Below are 21,195 nucleotides of genomic sequence, written 5' to 3'. Positions count from 1 at the left end.
ATCAAACCCAAGGCCTCTTACGTGCTAGGCCAACACACTACCACTGAGCTACATCCCCAACCGTTTTTATTTTATTTTGAGACAAGGTCATCAAAGTTGCCCAGGGCTTCCCTTTGAACTTGTGATCAAGTAACCTGAGCCTGGGACTTTTTTAGATCTTTTAAATTAACCCCTTTGTTTGAGAAGCACTATCAAGAGTATTACTTGCACAAATGTATGTCGAGAACTGTGATACTCAAAGTAAATATTCAAGATGATCATTTAGATGTAGGAAGAAAACATCTCCCTCTTTTCTTTGAATCATTATTTAATTTTTATTTCTGTTTTTGTTATGTGTTTAACATATTAATACCATAATACATGTACACAATTTAAAAACAAATATATTTTTAGGGATGGGAAGGCTATAAAAATTATTTTTCTTCTAGTCAAAGCTAAAGATAATGGAAGAAAAGTAAAGCCCAATTATATTTCTTATAGCTTAAAAGTTTAAATTTACTTTTCTACTATACCTCTAAAGACAAAGATTAAATAAGAATCCTGTGGCAAATACTGTTCTTGATTAATATATATTAACCTTTCTCCCGGAAAATAACATTAGTTATATCTATTCATATTTCCACTGTACTTCACTAGGAACTAAATAATAAATAAAATGTAAGAACTTTGTTAACCCTATGAATTAACAAGTTTACGTTTATCTTGCTTTAAATGTGAACCATTTTTAGTTAAAATAAACACTGAAGTTTTCTTATTTTATATACTGAAATAATTCACATGTATTTTAATCACTTAAGTACATCTTTTTAACCTTAATAAAGTTGTGGTGCACATGTGTAATCTCATCTACCTGGAAAGCTGAGGCAGGAGAACCACAAGTTCAAGACCAGCATGAGCAACTAAGTGAGTTTTCACCTCAAAACAAACAATAAAAAGAACTGGAGATATAACTCAGTGCTCAAGACCCTGGGTTCAGTTCCCAGTACCTTAAAAAACAAACAACAAATAAAGTTGCATGTAATCTGATTTTATCATTTTTGCATAACTGAAATAAACTTGACAGTATCTTAGATAATGTGTTATACTGAGCTATAAACAAAATTAGAAACTGTTGCGTGTTGATTTCAGTGCTAATTTTCTTTTTTTCATAAGTATTACTTTTATATTTATATTGTATTAGAATAAAATCCTAAAAAGTGATTTGGATTTCTTTTGTTATTGTTTCTAATTTACCATAATTAGTGAGATAGTCATTTGTTTTCTAGATTGATGACATTGTAAAAGCTGTTGGTAACTGCAGCTACAACCAACTAGTGGAGAAGATCATCTCTTGTAAGCAATCAGACAATAGTGAGCTGGTTAGTGAAGGTGGGTGAGTGCTACTGCTACTTGACTTTTTTATTCTTGGCAAAATAACTTGTCTTAAAACTTAATATCTTTCTTACATAAGACTTCTAAATATACAAGTGATGCTACTTGTAGAAATTAAGTAATCATTCATAAAAGTGCCAATGAGAGATTTTTCCTAGAACCCTTTTCACTTATAAAATCAGGTCTGGATACTAAAAAAGCTTTGGAATCACTTGCAAGCTTTGGTATGGTTAATTACTCAGAGGTTACTGATAATTACTCTTTTTAAAAGGGATTATTATTTGGGAGGACTGAGTAGATTTTATAATTTATCATGAGCACTTCAGTGGACAGAAATGAATGTTGTGTGCTAAAGTATTCTATTTTAGCAGACCTCTTCCTTATGTTTCAGTATAAGACATTATATTAAAGCCCTATTCTTTATCAGAGTATGCCTATGTATATTAGTAGCTTACTGAAATTAGCAAATTTATCATCACAAAAGCAGCTTAATACTTTTTTCAGCTGTGTTCCAGTCAATGAGGGGAAAAGGAGATTTAAAACCAGAATGCTATCAGGAACCACAGCATTTGGATATACCTTCTCCACCACCTACTTTACTTTTTCATAAATGTACACAAATACTAAAAACTGTTATTTTCTTTTTTTAAAAGGATAAACAAGAAAGAGAAGCAGGGATAAGTTTCATTCTGTCTCAGACACACAACTCTTTTATGTGAAGTATAATAAAAATTCACTTCAATTATACATCTTTTAAATCAAGGCAAATGACTACAAGAATATATGAGAATATAAAAGATGTATACACAAATTCCCCATTATATTAATAATCAGAACCCACCTAATTATATTACTCAATTATCCAGAAATTTGACACATTTATGCAGGTGTTAAGAAAATAAATTACATTTAATTGAGATTGGTCTTTACTTGCAAGAAACATATTAATACAGTGACATGGATTATTGACTTGGATGACAACTTTCACTACAACTTAAGGCAAAAAAACTTAAATTTTAAGAAGAAACAATAAAAGCTGTTTTAAGAATATTTTCTCTCAGTAAACACAATTCAACTCATTAGAACTACATTCCTGTCCATGTGCTCATTACCAAATGTATATTCCTAAAAAGAAGTCCATAAGAAAATTTCTATGAAATCTGCTTTCTTGGTAATGTTCAATATACTAGTAGAGTTATGCTATTCATTAGTAATCAAAGGAACAATAAGATGTAGAAAGCAGTAACAGACAGAATGATAGCCAATAAGGGATGTTTGAGTGAACAGATTTTAGGGTAAGAAACTGCTGGAAAAACTGTGACAGTATTTTTTAAGCCAGACTGCAATGCTACAAAGAACAGTACTAGTACACTAATTAACACAATGAATACCCAAAAAATTAGTCCCTGCATCACTCTCTATTCCTTAACTTGATGTTACACCTATTATTTCTCTGACACTTATTCCCTAGGATAATGAGAAACTATAGCTAATTTATGTAGTGTTAGTAATTTTGGGAGAATGTGAAAGCAAGGAAGGAATCACCCTCTGTAGTGTCATACATACTGGGCATATTTATTGATTAATTCCTTGATATACAAATTTTGTAATAGTGAAATTATGGATAACAAGTTTTTCATATTATAGAATAATTATATGTGGAATTCAGTGCAGTTAAAAAGCTAAACTAGTTTTTTGTTTATAAGAAATTACAAAAACTTCTATAAGGCAATAAGAAATGATGCATCAGAAAGAAAATACCACAGCTGGGCATGGTGGTACACATCTGTAATCCCAACAACTGGGAAGGCTGAGGCAGGAAGCAAATGCCAAGATAGCCTGGGCAATTTAGTGAGACCCTTGAGACCCTGTCTCAAAAATAAAATTGAAAAGGCTGAGATGTAGCTTGGTGGTAGAGCATTTACCTAGCATGTATGATTTTTACTTAAGAATAGCATTTATCTTTCCTCCATCATTTTTCTTTATCATGTTCTGTTGGCATTTGCTTTTGGTTGATGGGGTAAAATACCTAAGAAAAACAACTTGGAGGAAGAAAGATTTATTTATTTTTTTCAAGTTTCACAGATTTATTCATCATTGTAATAAACTCTAATAAATCAACATGATTTCATGCATTTAAAGGAGAAGTATTTCCTGGTTAAGTGGAAAATTGTGCGGATGGTTTCTTAAAGACCTTCATTCTAAGCAGCTTTATAGTGAAATATTTCAGTTAGAAGTCTGGACCTTCTTTCTTCAGTTTGCTGTAATCCACATTCACTAAGTAGAACTTGTATTGATCATTGGGACCCAGTTTGTTCCAGGGTTCTGGGTTATTCTTCCTGTCCCAACTGACATCTGGATTGAACAATGCCAGACGCATCACATACAGTGCTGCTCCAGTCCCTCCTGCTCCAATAAATACGAAGAGGGCAATCAAGCTTGGATGCTTCTTGGCCTAACCCATGATCTGGCGGAGCATGTTTGCAACTGAGGGCCCCGGTCCCCAAAGCGATAAAAGTTACTCTGCGGGGCCCAAGATCAAGCAGCTTCTGCCGAAAGATTTATTTTTACTTAGAGGTTTTAATCCCTGGTTGACTGGCTCCATTGTTTCCACCCAGGTGTGGGGAAGGGTGGATGACAAGAAATACCCTTCCAGTGCATGTCTCCAGGGACCTATCTCCTCCAGCTAGGCCCCATTTCCTACAGTTTCCTCGTCATCCAATCACTTCCCCAAATCCCCAACTCTGCATGTTGCTACATTTGAGACCAAGACTTCAATATGAGGGGCACTTCATATCCAAACATAGTGTTCTTGAATATGGTATTTAATTGAAACAGTCTGCTTTGTTTTTCTATTTAGCCTTCAACTGTACCTTTCCTTTTGACTCAATAAAATATGCCAAACTGGTTTGTTTCTAATCTTAAACGCTTTGGTCCTAGATGATAATTACTACTTTTTTTTTTTTTATAAGAATATTCAAACACTTCATGTGTTATCAAGGTACAGAGTATAGAAAATACTTTTGGTAGCATTTTCTCTTTTTGAGGAAAAAAAATGTTATTCAGCTGACAGAATTTGATATTCTCTCAACTTGTTTCATATAACATTAATTTTCTTTTGATTCTGAGACCTTATAAGAGTAAAAGCATAGAACTTTTACGTGTACATAGAGTACATATTATTTGGTACCTCTTTGAAATGTTTGTACATTTTGGATCTAGTTATAATTATGGATTGTGTCATGACAGCAAAATCAATAAGGAAAAATAAATAGTACTTGCTGCCAGCCTTCACTAGAGCTTGACTTTTAATTCCAGATACTCACTCAGGAATAATTGTTTTTTAAAACAATAGGTCATAGGACAAAAATATGCTTATAAAAATAATTCCAGGATATTTGTTCACTCAATCAAATATTTATTGAAACTATACTATATGGTATAAACACTGAATACTAGAGTTTGAATCATATTGTTCAAGCATTCTATGAACTGAGCTATAACCCCAGCTCGACTTACATTGTTTTTTATTAAATAATATTTGTTTCTTTTTCCTCTAGCTTTAATTTTTGAGAATCTCAAGCCCATAAGAAAGTTGGGATAGCACAGTGAACATTTATATTCACTTTACTTAAATTCACCAATCATTATCATATTGAATATTTGCTTTTTTCTAACTCATCAGTGCTTGATCATTTGTCTCCAAAGAAAAAGGAATTCACCTATTTAAAGTCTTCTCTATAATCACAATATAATTATCTCAGGCAATTTGGCATTTATAGACTATTATCTAATATAAGGTTAATATTCAGAATTTTTTAGCTTTCCCAATAATGTACCTTAAAGCCTTAATTTTTTTCAGTGTAGTCTTTAATCAAAGATCAATTAGTTATCTTTATTATCCTATAATATAGAAAAAAAAACCTAATATTTTTCCTTTTTCTTTCTTTTCTTTCCTGCTTTTTAAAAACGTCTGTGAAACTTACTTTTATTTTCAATAGTCCAGGCCAGTTGTTTTATAAAATAATCCTTAATTTGGATTTATCTGATTGTTTCCTCATGAGAAGTTTCAAATTATGTATTTTTGGCAGTATGCTAGATAGATGACACTGTGTTCTTCCTAATGCATCAAATCAGGGGGCACATAGCTGATGATCCCATTATTGGTGATGTACACTTTGATCAAATGGTACAGGCCAAGATTTTTTGTAAAAATATCCTTTTTCCTTTATATTTAATAAGTAACCAGTGATGTTCTGCACTGAAACCGAATGTCCTTTTCTTAATAATTTACTCAGTAGATTATGCTTTCATCTATTCTAGCCTGAATTAGTTATTACTCTGGTGGTTATGATATTTTTATTATTTCAACTGCATTTATTTGTTGTTATTCTTCTATAAAATATGGTTTTCCCTTCTCTTCCGTATCCCTCACTAAAAAAAAATAAAAAATAATAATAATATAAACTCATGGATTCTTAATTAGAATATTATAGTTCATTATTATCATTGTTCTTTTTGACACTTAAGTTGTTCCAGATATGGCCATTAGGATGCCTTCATGTTGGGTCCTATGTTCTTCTGTTAAGTCCTTACCATTTTTTGAGCCCTTTATTTTTTGGCACAATGAAATGTTCTTGGCTCCCTCCTGCTCTCCTGGAACCATATAAATCTCCATCTTTAAAAGAAAATCTGAGCATTTGTCACATGTGAAAAAGTGTTTTGTGGCCAGGCACGGTTGTGCATGCCTGTAATCCCAGCAGCTCAGGAGGCTAAGACAGGAGGATTCCGAGTTCAAAGCCAGCCTCAGTAATTTAGCAAGGCCCTAAGCAACTTAACAAGGAAAAAAAGAAAAAAGAAAAAAATAGTATTGCCCATCCTCTTGTAGAAAAAATATATTAATAGAATGTGTATGATATTTGAAACAAAATTATAAAAAGAAAATTAATTTGTTTAAAGCCGTCACAGTGACAAAGATAAGTTCTGACCACGCCTAAATTTGCTTTTTTTTTTAAATCTTAACTGGTGTCATCTTTATCCAAGCTTAAATTTGAATACAAATTTCAATAAGATCACATCTAGACAATATATTTAAATAAATCATGTTTCCTTTCCTCTTATTTCTACTTTCTGTTCACTTTTGACTAATTTTATTGTCTCTCTTCCTAACTTTACCTTCTTTAAGGAAATAAGGGCATTCATATTGCCTAATAACTTTCTAGTAACAGAAAAAAATTTTATAAGCTCATTTATGATTGAATTTCTGCATTTAAGAAATATTTTTGAGCATACTGATCTTGTCAGGAAAAAAGTGATATTGTATGCATGTACAAATATGTATGCATGTACAAATACATAATAACAAATACAACTGTAATGTACCAATAAAAATAGGGAATAAAGAATTAAAAAAGAAAAAAGTGTTTAATTTAAATTTATTTTCAGTAATAACATTCTTTTATTATTATCATCATATTAGGGTTTTTTTTAACCTCTAGTATCACTAATTCTATAAAAATGAAATTGAAATTTAATTTGAATGCTGCAGTGAACTCTGTTATTTGAAACAGTGAACTATTTGAAGCAATATAGATAAGTAAATGCTATATAACATGGAGTCATATACCAAAATTTGTTTAATTCATCATAAAAATCTGTACCTAGATTAGTCTTTTCAATATTCTACTAAAATCACTGTTTTACAGATGTCAGGAGAATTGGGAAATATTGTGTTTTGTAATTTTTAATATTGCTTTATGATTTAGGGACACATACAATTAAATTGGGATTTATGATTATCTGCACTAAATCTTGATATATTTTAACACCAGTAATAAGTCTCCTGAATGCCAGTCTTCACTTTCCATTCCTAGTTTAATGTCCTTGAGTAAGTGATTTATTCTTTGTGAATCTATCTCCTATTTTATAAAAATAAGCAACTAAGAAAGACCTTTCATACATTAAATATTTGAATTTTCAGGCTGGGGATATAATTCAGTTGGTAGAGGCCCTGGGTTCAATCCCCAGCACCGCAAAAAAAAAAAAAAAAAAAAAAAAAAAAAAATTGAATTTTCACACTAATATGAAATTAATGTCCTGTATCTCCACTGAATTTCTGTGTCGTTATTTGGCAGGGGGGAAGGGGGATACTGGGAATTGAACACAAAGGCGCTTTTACACAACACTGAGCTACATCCCTGGCTCTTTTTGCTTTAAGACAGGATCTCACAAAGTTGCTTAGGGCATTGCTAAGTGACTGAGACTAGTCTCAAACTTGCAATCCTCCTGCTTCAGCCTCACAAACCACTGGAATTACAGGCATGTGCTACCACACCTGGTTTTTTGTATCTTTTTAAAAAGGGATTTGTAGAGAGAATGTGTGCAAGTGAGCTGTGTAAGGACATTTAGAAAAGTCTTTCTGAAAGAAGCATTTAGTGACATGGGTATTACAGACAGGAGTGGTATTTTTCAGCATGAGCAAAGTGTTTCATTTTTAAATTATAAACAATAGTAAAAACTTTATACATCTACTTGGTAACTTAGAACTTGAAGAATAATAATGGGAGAGGAAGACTGTTGTTTCCTCAAGAATTTATAAACTCCAGAAGTTGCAGTTACACTATCAATTTCCTTTGGTTGTAGCCTCTTCCTCTCCTACCTTAATCAAGTCCTTGGAAAAGTGTGTATTTTTAACTTTTATAACCACTTTGCAGCTTTAAGTGCTATGGCTTGTTACCAAGTAATGGAGAGGCAGTAGAATAGATACATTACCTAGCTGCTTCTGGCCCTGCCAACTTTCTACCAGTTTTATTTTCAATTTCTTATTGAGGCATTAGTTTCTTATTACAAATTAATCTTTACTCCCTGTATTTGCACCTCTCAGCTTGCTTATAAAACTTTTTAGAAGAACCTCCCCACCTAGTGCTTCATTTTTTTCCTTCTAAAGGAAGAAAGGGAAAGGAGGGAAAGAGAAAGAAGAGAAATACATGTTTCTAAAAATTTTTATATAATTGATTCTCATTGCTTGCAGTGCAATGTTCTGTGTTGTCAAGTCACAAGGAATTAGTGAATGCTAAGCTATTGTTCCTAGGCAAGACACAAGATTAGGTTCTTTTAGGGGCAGTGTGGGGGAGGGGATTTGCCGGGATTGAACCCAGGGGCATTTAAGCACTGAGTCACATCCCCATCCCCTATTTTTTATTTTGAGACATGGTCTCACTAAGATGCTTAGGGCCTAACTAAATTGCTCAGACTGGCTTTGAACTTATGATCCTTCTGAGCTGCTGGGATTACAAGATGTGCGCCACTGCGCCTGGCTTGGCTAGCTTCTTAAGAGCATTTTTGTCAACCAGTCTATAACCTTACTTTATGAGTGTTTCTGTCTTTAAAAATACCTTATTTAATATATATTATTGGATTGACATTAAATTCATAGCCAACAACACAATAACTCATGCCTAAACAAAGCTTATCTGACATATGTATTTTCTCCATCACAGCCTTTCTCAAGTTACTAGCCATCATGATTTCAACCTTATGCTTGGGCAAGGGTTGGGCGGGGGCAACATTTCAAACAGGAAAAAATATCAACAAAAATGTGAAAAATATGGCACTAAATAAACTATGTAAAGGATACTTGTCTATGGTATGAGCTAAAACAAGAAGGCAGAATGTTGCCTTGTTTGACTTCAACTGGGCAATTCAAATTTTTTGCCTATCCTCAGATATCCACAAGTGACCATGAAAGTGCTGTGAGTATTGATTTTCAAGTATTTATAAATAACTTTTAGCTAGTACATAAATTCATAAATTTGCCGTTGATGAGGATCAACTGTACCATATAGCTTTTAAAATAAAATTCAGATAACTTCTATATATTTCAGATAACTTCTATATGTTTCAGAAAGAAAAGTGATAATATCTATTTCTAAACTTCGTATATCTCCATTATGAGTGGCATATATTAGAGATTAGGATAAAAATGGTATCAGCTATCCTACTGCTTTCTGTTCAGTTTTATGCCTACTTTTAGGTGTAAGGCAAGAATTCGACAATTTAAATTAGAAAATTATCTGGGATCTCTGTTAAAAGCTTAAGATTACTTAAGTAACAATTTGTTAAGCAATTTGTCTTAAAGTAATTCATTAGGCTACTTTTGATTTCTAAACACCTAGCCATTGGGGCAGTCGCTGTTGGTCATACATCTTTCCTACCCACTTTTTAAATTACTAACTTCTACCTTTTTATTTGCTTTAATGGGTTTTAGTTTTATTGAAGTGTCTGTGTCTGTTATTGTAAGCTGCCTGAATTCTTTTTTGTAAGTCAAGTATAAGTAAATATTTTATTTTACAAGTAAATATTTTATAAGTAAATATTTATTTTATTGATTAAAAAAAAAATTTTTACCTGACAGTTTCTTTAGGATGGGAATGACTTCTATACCTAAATTAGAAAGATGAATCTCCAATTTGGGGCCACCATAATAGGAAAAGTTTTATATTGATTGATCTTTCTACATACTTAAACATGACATTTATAGAAAAGAATAACTCATTTTGAAATTCTTCTTCCATCTAATATTATGCATTGGTTCCATAGGCTTTGTAGCTGAGCAGTTTCTAAATAATACAGCCACTCAACTGACATACCATGGATTATGTGAACTAACTTCAACCGTTCAGGAAGGAGAACTTTGTGTGTTCTTTCGGAATAATCATTTTAGCACCATGACCAAATACAAGGTATGATATAGAAATAGCTATTTAATTATTATTCTAAGTCAAAGGAGCTTGATTTAGGGATATTGTTTGATTTGCTTTAAAATAAAAGATTATAGGGTAGTATTCCTTAACTATCAAATTGTGAAGGTAATTATTAAACATTTCTTTAAAGATGGAATGGATTAGCAATTGAAGTGTTACCTCAAATCAGTTTCTGTTTCTAAATTAAGTCTCAATTTCTTTTTCACAGATTATTATATTAAGAAGTTTTATTTTTTAAAAGGGAGAAAAAATACCCTAGAGGTAAAACTAGGGTGACTTAATAATGGATACTTACATTCAAGCACTAAAGGTGATTTAAAGTAAGCACTAAGATTTACCTGTGCACACCTGTAATCTACCCAAGAGACTAAAGTAGGAGGATCACTGAGTTCAAGGCCAGCCTGTACAACATAGCAAGATGCAGTATTTAAAAGGAAAAGAAAGAAAAATTGTCTTTATGGTAGTATTGACTGTGATTAATGTTATCTGTATGACTTTAAATTCTTATTTTAGTGCCTTTCATGGCCCTGTCAAAGGGGGAAATCCCCTTTTTGTTATCTCTTACATCTATCCCTTTTGTTTTTTTAGGTGGCACCTAGTTCAGGAGTCTATCAATTTGTACCTAGACTTCTGAGGTAGAATATCATTATTCCCATATCAGTAATACAGCTGAAATATTCAGTAGCACCCAGTACCTAGAGAATAAAAATGCAAGATATGTTCTGCTAGTCCCTGTTGCCAATACTTTGTGTAAGCCAAAATAGTTTCTTTTCATTAACAGTCCCTCAAACTTTTTCATTTCTACACCTTTACTGCCATTCTTTCTCCGTTCAGAAAGCTCTTCTCATTTCTTTTTGTCTATCCAAATATTACCTGTCTTGGAACTGGGGTGTCACTCAGTGATAGAGCATTTGCCTAGCTATGTGCAAGGCCCTGCATTTGATCCCCTTCTCTCTCTCTCTCTCTCTCTCTCTCTCTCTCTCTCTCTCTCACACACACACACACACACACACACACACACACACACAGACACGCAAAGAAAAAAGAAAAAAAAATGACCTATTCTTTAAGAAGCATTTCAAACACTAACCCTTCAGGAAAACTACCCCTTCTCTTCCTAAAGCAATGGTTCTTGACCCAGATTATATGCCAGAACTACCTGGGGAGCTTTTAAAAAAATACCCATGCCCAGAACTCACACCAACTCAGTTAAATCAGAACCTCTGGAGGTAGTACCTGAGCATCGCTTGGGTTTTGTTTGTTTGTTCTATTTCCTTTATTTCCATTATACCATCTTTCCAATCGTGAGAGTTTTAGATAAGACATATGTTTTACTTCTGGCAAGCACCCATTGAATGCATTATTTATAAGGGTTAGAGACATTTCTTAATTGACCCAGAGACTGATTACCTGATTTACAACAGAATTTTTAACATTTTGGCTATGGATGTGGAACCAGAAACTGAATAGGAATGCTATAAAAATCCTAAAACAAGAGCCAGATACAATGGCACCTTCCTGTGATCCTACTTACTTGGGAGGCTAAGACAAGAGAATCACTTGAGCCCAAGAGTTTGAGACCAACCTGGACAATGTGTCTCAACAATAACAACAATAAAATAGTTCTTTCAGGAATTTGTACCTAAAAAAAAAAATACTGAAAAATAAATAAAACTTGAGGGTGAGAGAGGTTTTTTCCCACAAATACCAATTTGGATAGGGTAGAAGATTATGCCACTGTTTTATCAAATTTGTTCAACAGTAAAACTATTATTCTCTTCCACAAATTCTTGGATTTTTAGAGTGTTTATAGCTCTTTGTAAACTTGGAACTGAGGGGAATCTGTTTTCTCACAGGACATAAAGGAAAAAAATAGCTTGTTTTTCAAACCAAATAAGGCTACTTTAATACTACATTAGGTCTTCATAATGCCATTCAACTAAAACCGTGAAACCCTTGTCATCTAAAGAAGTTTTTTGGAACTCTAGAGATTATGAGCTATGGCCTTACCTCATACCCCCACCCATTGGTACTGGGATTGAACCCAGGGATGCTCTACAATGGAGCTACATCCCCATTCCTTCCATCTTACTCTACTGACCCACTCCACCCTTTTTTTTTTCCTGAGATACTAAATTATACAGGCAAGTCTCAGATTTGCAATCTTCCTGCCTCATGACTGTGCTTTTCAATAGCATAAATAGATTAGGATCTGAAAGCTGAATGAGGACATTGGAGGAGAGCAGATGCTTTTCAGGAATATTCCTGTGGGTACAGATAGTATAAAACAATATTTTATCCAAGCAGGAAACTTGAAAGTGTAAAAATGAGTCATAAATAAACTACCTCTGGGCCTGGGCTCAGAGGCACACACCTGTAATCCCAGCAGCTTGGGAGACTGAGGCAAGAAGATCTGGACCTCAAAGCCAGCCTGGACAAAAGTGAGGCGCTAAGCAACTCAATGAGACCCTGTCTATAAATAAAATACAAAATAGGGCTGGGGGTGTGAGTCAGTGGTTGAGTAACCCTGAGTTCAATCCCTAGTACCAAAACAATAAATAAGTAAACTACCTCTTTCCTTTTAGATCTGGTTTGCTTCTCATAGCATTTATATGATTATGAATATTAGATTCTTATCATTACCTAATTTTTTAAAATGTATATTTTAGTTGTAGACAGATACAATATTTTTATTTTTATGTGGTGCTGAGGTCGAACCCAGTGCCTCACATGTGTTAGGCAAGCACTCTACCACTGAGCTACAACCCCAGCCCTCATTACCTAATTTTATATCCAAGATTTAGTTATTAATATTTTATTTTTATGATCCTCCTTTTTAAGTATTTTCTACTTGCTCTTAACAAAAATAAACTGCTAATTACTTGGTCCCTGTCTAAATCATATAACTTCTAGAACTTTGGTTCACATAAGGATATCTGCTGTTTCTCCATTGTGACTCCGTCTGGATCATCCTTTGATCATATCAGTCTTTATTTTCATGTCATAACTGTTTTCCTTCATTCTTGGTTTTAAATTACTGATATCCCCCTGGAGTATATTCAAACCTAATGTTCTGACATTGGTTTTTTGTTTGTTTGTTTGTTTTAACTCTATATTTAAGGATTAGAAGTGAAAAATAGTTAAGAAGGAGTACAGTTCTGAATTTATACTGGAGCCAAGTTAAAAATAAATTTTATTTTTATTCTGGATGAATACTAAAGCCATTTTTAAAAAATAAGTTTCTGGGCTGGGATGTAGTGCAGTGGTAGAGCACTCGTCTAGCATGTATCAGACCCTGGATTCAGCCTCCAGTATCACAAAAATGAATATAAACTGAGTATGATGGTGCATGTCTATAATCCCAGCAGCTCAGGAGGCTGAGGCAGGGGTATCACAAGTTCAAAACCAGCCTGAGCAACTTAGCGAGGCACTAAGCAATTCAGTGAGTCTCTAAATAAAATACACAAAAAGGGCTGGGATATGGCTCAATGGTTAAGTGACCCTGAATTCACTCCCTGGTACCAAATAATAATAATAATAATAATAATAATAATAATAATAATAATAATAAAATGTTTATTCTGTTTCCTTTTAGACTAAGGCTAGAGTAGCAATTGTTTTCCCATCAAATACTACATATAAGTAAAACTCCATTAAATTTAGTTATTTTTAAAGGTCAGTTTTTTGTTGCTGTGACCAAAATACCCAAAAAGAACAATTTAGAGAAGGAAAAGTTTAATTTTAGGCTCACAGTTTCAGAGTTCTCAGTTCATGTTGGGCCACCTTCATTGCTCTGGGCCCAAAATGAGGCAGAACATCGTGATGGAGAGGTGTGGCAGAGGAAAGCTGCTCACCTCATGGAAACCAGAAAGCAGAGAGAGCAAGAGGTGCCAGGGATGGAACATAAACCCCAAAAGCATGCCCCAGTGACCTGACTTCCTCCAGCCATGCCTATAGTTACCACCCAGTTAGTTCATTTCTATTATTAATTTATCAAATGGATTAAACCTCCAATTAGGTCACAGCTCTCATAATCTAATCATTTTACTTCCTGCATTATCACAGAGGATGGGGGGAACCTCATTTCCAAACCATAACAGTGGTTGGTACATTAAAAATTGTCACTTTATTTTAAAATTAAGAGAAAGGGAGAAATGTGGAAAAAGGAAAGTGATAAGACTGAATAGTATAGAGAGATATATTATCTTTTTCACTTTATAGAAAACAGAAGATAGACACAGAAACTGAGATTTAGGTATTACTCATGAATAAAACTATCTTCTGTTTATTAAGCATTATGGGTCCTAAGATGTAGTTCAGTGATAGAGATTTTGCCTAGCTTGTAGGAGACCATGAGTTTGATTATCAACACAGCAAACAAAGCAATTATGTGCCTTGTACTCTATTAAGCATTTTACATTTATTATCTCATTTAATCTTTACAACTCCCCTATAGGGTGTGGATTTTATTATTATTCTCACTTTATAGCCAGGAAACAGACTTAAAGACACTAAGTAATTTACCTAAGACCACTCAGCTTGTAAGCAGCACCAATATGACTTTCAAGTCAACAGCTATGCCTCACTACCTCTCTAGGTAGCTCTGAGATTGATGTTTGTTAAGTAGCTTTAAAGTTTGTCTTTCAATTATAAACTACCTTAGAAACGCTCTTAGAAATTTATAAATTTGGGGGTTGGGAATATTGCTCACTGGTAGAGTACTTGCCTTGCAAGCACAAGGCCCTGGCTTTGATCCCCAGCACAACAAGCAAAAAAAAAAAAAAAAAAAAGGAAGAAAGAAAAGAAAAAAATTATAAAATTTCAAATTATAAAATGCATTAGGGCTGGGAATGTAGCCCAGCAATAGAGTGCTTGCCAAGCATGCAGGAAATACTGAGTTCAATCATAAACAAACAAATAAATAAAAACTTTAAAATGTATAAAATATTTAGGTGTGCTGGTGTATGCTTATTATCCTAGCTGCCCAGGAAGCAGAGGCAGGTGGATTCCATGTTCAAGGCCAACCTCAGCAACTTAGCAAGACCCTAAAATAAAAAGGGCAGGGAGTGTATTTCAGTGGTAAAGCACCCCAGGGTTCAATCCCCAGTACCAAAAAAATAAAAATGAAGAAGAAATTTATAAAATACTTACAAACTTTGTCTTTAGAGTACCTTTATATCACTTCATAAAATCCAAAGATGTTAAGTAATTTGAATCCAAGCTAGTTAATCTAAAATATTCAGTCAGTGCATTTTTCCATGTTTGAAAGACTGGAATTAATTTATTTGAAAAGTTTTATTTTTATCAATTTATAAAATTTGACAATATTCTTTTGTAATACAATTGCCTATTTGTAAGTAAAAATTTTCTAGTGTTGTCCTTATCATTTTTATATAATGCATTAATAATTTAAGAATGTAATGTATTCTGTATTAAATAGTTTTTTGAAATTTTTTTCAGTATTTTATTTCATTTTATTTCCTTTATTTACTTATTTTGTAGTGCTGGGAATCAAGCCTAGGGCCTTGTGAATGTTAGGTGAGCACATGCCTGTAATCCCAGCTACTCTGGAGAATGAAGCAGAAAGATCTCAAGTTTTTTGTTTTTGTTTTTGTTTGTTTGTTTGTTGTTGTTGTTGTTGTTGTTTTCAGTGTTGGGGATTGAACCCAGGGCCTCGTACTTGAAGATCTCAAGTTTGAGATAACATGAGCAACTTAGCAAGAACCTGTCTCTAAAAATAAAAACAAAATAAATAAATTTTTTAAAAATAAAAACAAGGACTGGGAGTGTAGCTCAGTGTGGAACTGGCTTGCCTAGCATGCATGAAGCCCTGATTTCAATCCTTAAAACAGCAATAAACAATAAAAGAAAGAAAGAACCCCTCCAAGAATTTATTCTTAAGTACCATTTGGAGAAAATCATTGATAAGATTATGGTTATTAAACAACCAATCCAATACATGATCTACATAAAATAAGTTATAATGCAAAGATATGGTATATAGTATGATGAAATTAATTGTGAACATAAGAGAACATGGAAAGTATGATTCTTGAGCAATAGTAGACCCTATATTACTATTATCTAGTGAGAACTCTGAGCAAGTATCAAAAGGTCTTACTTTGGCAAATCTGAAGAAATATATAGACCTCATATAGTATACATGATATATAGATTTTATGTATGATTGGAGTCAGAACTAACACATATGAAAAATTAAAGGTCATAGCTAAATTCTCTTGTTGTGATTGTGAATGTAATTTATTTTAGGCCCAGCAATAAAGATGTAAAAATATATTCTAGCTGGGTGCAGTGGTTCATGCCTCTAATCCCAGCGACTCAGGAGGCTGAAGCAAAAGAACCACAAGTTTAGGCCAGCTTGAACAATTTAGCAAGACCCTGTCTCAAAATAAACATAGAAAAAGGCCGAAGGTATAGCTCAGTGTTACAGTGTCCTTGGTTAAATCTCCAGTACCACAAAAATAAATAAGCAAACAAATGAACAAATAAGACTGAGGATAGAGCTCCCTGGTAAAGTTCCTTTGGGTTCAATCCCTAGTATAGATCTGAGAATGTATGTATGCTCAGCAGATTCTGGGTTCGAGCTCTTGTACCAAAATATAAAGTAAAATAAAAATATAGTCTGGGGACTAAAAGGCAAGAAAACACAATCATAGTGCCAGGAGATTTGGTGCCATAGTAGAAACACAAACAAAATAGAAGTGGTATACAAAGTGAGAGCAATAATGATACAGAGAAAAGAAAAATTGGTATGATTTAGATTAGTCATATAGGCTTGATTTACAAAACAAACAAAGTCAGGCAGCATGGTATCATTTTTATTACCTGATGTTTTTTTCAGGAACTTGTATAATATTTTTCTATTTTGAAAAATATTACAAATACATGAAGCTGTTTCTAAGTCATATGTTAGTATGCTGAGAGTTCTTATTTCTGTTTATACTGTAGTGTGCTAATTATAAACTACATTTAAAACCAGACATATTTGAGCAAATAAGATATCTACTTGGTTTATTTATTGTCTTGTACAAAAATGGCTGATAGGAATAATTAATACTTTCTGCAGATTAAAATTTTTCATTAAATGTAATATTAACTAGTTTTGATTCATTCATTTAACACTCTTATTCTTTTATTTCTTACTAAGGGTCAGTTGTATTTGTTGGTAACAGACCAGGGGTTTCTTACTGAAGAAAAAGTTGTTTGGGAAAGCCTGCACAATGTAGATGGTGATGGAAATTTCTGTGACTCTGAATTTCATCTGCGGCCTCCTTCAGATCCTGAAACTGTATATAAAGGACAACAAGATCAAATAGATCAGGTAAACTTATTTTGCCTTCTTCATATTGTTTAAAATATTCTTTTCAAATGTCAATTCAGTGATCCAGATTTTTTTAATTAGATTCATTCTAAATTTATTTGTGAGGTTTTCCTGATACTTCCTAAATAGGTAAGTGATCATTCTACATGTACATTCATTAACACACTTTGGCTCAGAAGGCTTGATCATATTGAACTGTGAAGGTCAAAATAAGGAGTTTAAATTTATTCCAATTGCAATAGGGAAGCTATGCCAATTATTAAATGTGAAAGTGACATGGTCTACTGTACTTGTTGTTTTTGTTTTTGTACTTGGAGTTGAACTCAGGGGCATTTTGCCACTAAACTACATTGCCAGTCTTTTTGTATTTTTTATTTTGAGACAGGGTCTTACTAAGTTGCTTAGGGTCTCATTGAGTTGCCTATAATGGCCTTGAACTTTCTACTGATTCAGCCTCTTGAGTTACTGGGATTACAGGCTTGCAGCACTGTGCCTGACCTGGCTATCTTCATATTTTTAAAAAACAGCTATGCAGAGGATGCATAGGAAGGACATGGATGTAAATAAAGACCAACAATTCAAGTAAGAAGAATTGAAGAGATAAGTGTAATATTTTGAGACATATTTTGACTAGTCAGAAAGAGCAGAAAAGAGGGAGTCTAGAAGATAGCATACACTGGTCAAAGAATAGTTAAGTGTTCTAAACTTAAGAGTTCAAGAAAAGGAGGAGCAGACAAAGCAGGGCAGCCCTAGGAAGGAGAACTTTCATTTAGAACTGAAACAAGATTTTTGCCTACTATAGGTTGGCAGTTTCAGAGCTACAGTGTGTGTATTACTTCAGATATGATGATAATACTAATTCTTCCCTGCTGAGGCATAAATATGGTCATGTTAAACCATGGACATAAATTTTGCTAATAACGGGGCTGGGGAGATAGCTCAGTCGGTAGAGTGCTTGCATTGTAAACACAAGGCCCTGGGTTCGATCCCCAGCACCCCCCCCAAAAAAAAAAAAAAAAAATTTTTGCTAATAACAATTTAAGTGCATAGAGACTGTTCACTTAGCTAATATTCAGTGAGAAGTATTCCTGGAACTATAACTAGGTCCTGCAGATACAAAGATAAAGGTAAATCAGCCAAGGTGCAGTATTACATGCCTGTAATTCCAGTGACTTGGGAGGCTGAGGCAGGAAGATTGCAAGTTTGAACCCAGCCTGGGCAACTTAGCAAGACCCTGACTCAAAATAAAGAATAAAAAGCGCCAAGGATACAGCTGAATGGTAAAGTGTGGGTTCACTCTCCAGTACTTAAAAAGATAACAGAGAGAAATCATTTAGTCCTGTCCTCAAAGATCCCACAGTAGTAGAGAGGGTAGAAATTGGACCAATTATATTATATGTTAAGTTGTAAAAGAGTAATTTGAATAGCAAACTATGATGTATAGAATACTTGATTTCAACCAATAAAAAATATGGGGGAAAATATTTATTTGTAAAAGAAAAAGTATACTTGATTCCAACAAATGTTAATCTTTCTAGAACTTTTGACTTTTTTTGAAAAATAGCTGTGATAGTCAATGTATTCGTTTTCCTTCAGAAGCCATATAGAAGAATTATATAGCCTCTATATAGAGGCATTCTCTATTACTTAAGAAAATGTACGGAATTTTTGTAACAACTATATGTAAAAATTAATGGAGCAGAGGAAATGAAGTTGTAAGGTGTTGTGATTAGTGTCTGTGGAAGTAGCAAGCAAAGTGGATTCAAGACTATGGTAAAGAACAGATTTTGAAATTGAGGAAAAAATTTTGAAGGACAAATTCTTAATATTAGTAACATATTCATGAATATGTAGTATAAGTTCTTCACAGGAATGATCTTCTACATGTCTTCTAAGTTATTTAAATTCTCTTTTTTGAGGGTAGATTATAGGTGGAAGGTGCACAAAATAGTCAGGTTTCATTTAACACAAAGTGGGCATTAAGTCAGATAATACAACTTTTGACTAAAAATATATCACTTTTTCTCATAGGAAATACTTTAGGTGTATGTATGGGAGGAGGGGAAGTGTGGTTAAGTAATTGGGTTTTAATGTACAGTGGACAGCTATGTTGGCCTTAAAAAGCATCTTTTAGAAGAATGGTGAGTAAATCATCTTGGGAAATTCTTGGGGTTGTTTTTGTTGTTGTTGTTGTTTTGTTATTTGTATCAGGGATTGAACTCAGGGGTGCTTAACCAAGAAACCACATCCCCAGCCCTTTTTTATATTTTATTAGAGACAGGGTCTTGGGTCTTGCCAAGTTCCTTTGGGCCTCAGCCTCCCAAGTCAATGGGATTACCAGCGTGTGCCAACGTACCCAGCTCTTAGGGTTTTTAAAAAAGATTTTTACGACATTAAATGGAAAAGAAAATGTTATAATAGAAGGTGGGAGATGTGTTTGAGTTTGTGTGTGAATGTAGAAAAATATGGGGTTAATATAAACTTTTTTTTTTTTTATTATAAAATTGTAAACAAATGGGATACATGTTGTTTCTCTGTCTGTACATGGCGTAAAGGCATACCATTTGTGTAATCATAAATCTACATAGGGTAATGTTGTTTGATTCATTCTGCCATTTTTTCCCTTCCCCCCCTCCCCTCCCACCCTTCCCCTCCATCTATACAGTCCTTCCTTCCTCTATTCCTGCCCCCCTCCCTAAACCCAACTCCAACCCCAACACTAACCCTTCCCACCCAATATAAACTGTTAATAGTTATTCTAATAATATTTTGGTCACATGAAATTTTCTTATGGTTTGCTGTTTTGTCTGAAATTTCTACATGCATGTGTTTCTTTTGTATACAGATGGAGTTTTCTTTTTTCTTTCTTTTTTTAAGTTTTCTTGAATATCTTACTTATTGCTTCTAGAAAGAATTTCAAATGAGTTCGTAAAATATTTTGAACAATGGTGACATCACTAAAATAAGTGCATAGCTCCCCAAAGGAAATACTTGTCATAACTCATTTTAATATTTAAACTGATCGTTGTTTCATATTTTTTTATTGATGCATTATAGTTGTACATAGTCTGGCAGGTTTTTTTCCATTCTCAAAGCTTTATAAATATAACATCTATATTCATATTCATTAGTTCTTGAGTAAAATCCCAAAGCTAAAAATGATTATAATTTAATTCCTTAGGATTATCTTATGGCTTTATCACTACAACAAGAACAGCAGAGTCAAGAGATCAACTGGGAACAAATCCCAGAAGGAATCAGTGATTTGGAACTAGCAAAGAAACTTCAAGAGGAAGAGGATAGACGGGCTTCTCAATACTATCAGGAACAGGAACAAGCGGCAGCAGCTGCTGCTGCTACTACTGCTTCTACACAGACCCAGGTAAAAATTAGTGTTGATTCCTAAATACAGTGGTCACTTTAGCAATAAAAAAGTTTCTGCTTATGGTAAAAAAAAGTTAATTAGGAACTGACATTTGAACTTTTGAGTTATTTTAGCATTTTAGCACCCATGGATTTTTTTTTATATTGTCCAAAGTTTGTGGCTATCCTAATTTTTTTATGTACAATTATTTTCTTTCTTTTTTTTTTTTTTTTTTTTTTTTTTTTGTGGTGCTGGGGATCGAACCCAGCACCCTTGTGCTTGCAAGACAAGCACTCTACCAACTGAACTATATCCCCAACCCCATAATTATTTTCTGGAGGTTCTGATGCTAAGAT

General features: G+C 33.5%; 1 protein-coding gene and 1 pseudogene across 2 annotated transcripts in view; one reads left to right on the top strand and one right to left on the bottom strand.

The window, feature by feature from the left end:
* Mindy2 (MINDY lysine 48 deubiquitinase 2) overlaps positions 1-21,195 on the top strand; it is an 88,549-nt gene that overhangs the window by 61,187 nt on the left and 6,167 nt on the right. For both annotated transcript variants that reach the window (XM_047538724.1, XM_047538723.1), the window contains exons 5-8: positions 1,266-1,368; positions 9,970-10,112; positions 17,302-17,475; positions 20,657-20,857. In XM_047538724.1, the coding sequence (XP_047394680.1) occupies positions 1,266-1,368; positions 9,970-10,112; positions 17,302-17,475; positions 20,657-20,857 (621 nt within the window). The remainder of the gene's footprint in view (positions 1-1,265; positions 1,369-9,969; positions 10,113-17,301; positions 17,476-20,656; positions 20,858-21,195) is intronic.
* On the bottom strand, positions 3,443-3,850 carry LOC124976073 (cytochrome c oxidase subunit NDUFA4-like; annotated as a pseudogene).

This window comes from Sciurus carolinensis, chromosome 2 (assembly GCF_902686445.1).
Source record: "Sciurus carolinensis chromosome 2, mSciCar1.2, whole genome shotgun sequence".
NCBI lineage: Eukaryota > Metazoa > Chordata > Mammalia > Rodentia > Sciuridae > Sciurus > Sciurus carolinensis.
This window is presented reverse-complemented; position numbering and strand designations above follow the sequence as displayed.